The 1,489-nt window shown below is 65.5% G+C and overlaps 2 protein-coding genes across 12 annotated transcripts in view; one reads left to right on the forward strand and one right to left on the reverse strand.

Moving 5' to 3' along the window:
- Positions 1-1,489, reverse strand: part of LOC113205421 (nose resistant to fluoxetine protein 6-like) — a 20,147-nt gene that overhangs the window by 14,759 nt on the left and 3,899 nt on the right. The window lies entirely within an intron of this gene.
- Positions 7-1,489, forward strand: part of LOC113205423 (steroid hormone receptor ERR2) — a 43,166-nt gene continuing 41,683 nt past the window's right edge. For 5 of the 11 annotated variants that reach the window (XM_052267136.1, XM_052267137.1, XM_026421042.2 and 2 more), the window contains exon 1: positions 7-388. In XM_052267136.1, the coding sequence (XP_052123096.1) occupies positions 362-388 (27 nt within the window). In that variant the 5' untranslated portion in view covers positions 7-361. Of the gene's footprint in view, positions 389-644; positions 716-764; positions 919-1,489 lie in introns of those variants that run through there. The other 6 variants (XM_052267143.1, XM_052267142.1, XM_052267141.1 and 3 more) reach the window with 4 other exon arrangements.

Here is a 1,489-nt window from a genome sequence, read left to right on the forward strand (position 1 = left end):
GTCCTCACCTGCCGGGCGTGCCGGGCCGCGAGGAAAGCGAGAGTGGAGCGGAGCGCGCGCAGCCGAGAGGAGTGCCAGCAGAGCCGCGCAGCGAGTGATAGTGACAGCGGCAGCGAGTGACAGCCGAGAGGAGTGACAGCGGAGCCGCGCAGCGAGTGGTAGTGACAGCGCCAGCGAGTGACGACCGGCGCCCATCGCCAGTGACTTGACAGTGATTCTGAAGCCCGGACAACAACTCTCAGGATTACGACCGCCGGTTGGCGATGAGGTGCAGGTCCTGCAGGAGGCCCTAGGCACCCAGCTGACCAGCAGCCTCAGCAGCGCACCGCCAGCACCAGCCACAGCAGCGAGGACGTCCAGCATGATGGAGACGTGGATGGAGGACGTGGTGAGTGAGCGCCCGGCCCGCAGAGGGCCCGGCCCGGGCTGTACCCGGCCCGGCCGCGGTGTGTGGCGATGGGATGTTGCTGCCGCGGGCCGCCGCAGTCAGGTCCGCGCCGCGGCCCCGCCGGGCAGCGAGAGAGAGAGAGAGAGACAGGGAGAATCTCTGCCGGGGAAGCGAGAGAGAGAGAGGTATTTGGGGGGGGGGGGTGCACCACGCCGCTGCACGCTGCACGTTGCACGCCCGGTGCTGTCACAGTGACGCAACAGCGCTGCTGCGAGCGGCTGCGAGCGTGCTGCTGGGAGCAGCGGGGCGGGGCGGCCGGATCAGCTGGTATGGCTTGTTAGCGTGTTGGCCTGCGCGCGCGCGCGTGTGAGTGTGAGTGAGTGAGTGTGCGGGTAGCCGGGCTGCATCGGGCGCCCAGTGCACGCCCGACGGTGGTGGCGGCGCGTCGGCGTGGTCCTGTTCGGGAGGAGTCCTCGCCCGCGCCGCGTCCACCTGCGCGCCCCTGCGTGCCCCCTGCGGTGGTGCTGCGGGTGAGTGCGTTAGTGCGCAGCTCACTCCATGGGTGCGGAGAGCACGAGGGACTTGCCCACCGAATGTATTGGTCACTGTTATCTGTTCGATGTGACGGGTACAGTCGGCGGAGCCCACCTCCCGCGGTGGCCGAGGTCAGGGCCAGGATGGCTGGCGCCCGGTGCCCGGGGGGCGGTGGCAACATGTCACACCTGTGTGTTCGCCGCACCCCGCCCCGCGCTCTGCCGCCCATGTGCTAAAATTTGGGCATATGCGGACGTTCCGCCCGACGACACCGTATCGGAACCTTCTGCATGGCCGTCTCTTGTTTTATTGTTTCCCATGCGGACTCTGTGGCGTTTGGCCGAAAGCTTACTTGTTTCGATTGATTTCTTTAAGAATTTTCTTGACTTGGTCGAATAAGAAGAGTTCGGCGAAGAGCAACGGGTTAGCAAGCAGATAAGCAGGAATTCGTGAGCTGCACCTGCACACGAAAGGTTTCTTTACGTACTCAAGGATTAGTCCAGGCCGTCCTGTACGCAGGGGATGCATGCGCTGTTCTGTGAGGCGATAGCCCCTTCACCCCCCCCC

Source organism: Frankliniella occidentalis, unplaced genomic scaffold (assembly GCF_000697945.3).
Source record: "Frankliniella occidentalis isolate FOCC.00 unplaced genomic scaffold, Focc_3.1 Scaffold47, whole genome shotgun sequence".
NCBI lineage: Eukaryota > Metazoa > Arthropoda > Insecta > Thysanoptera > Thripidae > Frankliniella > Frankliniella occidentalis.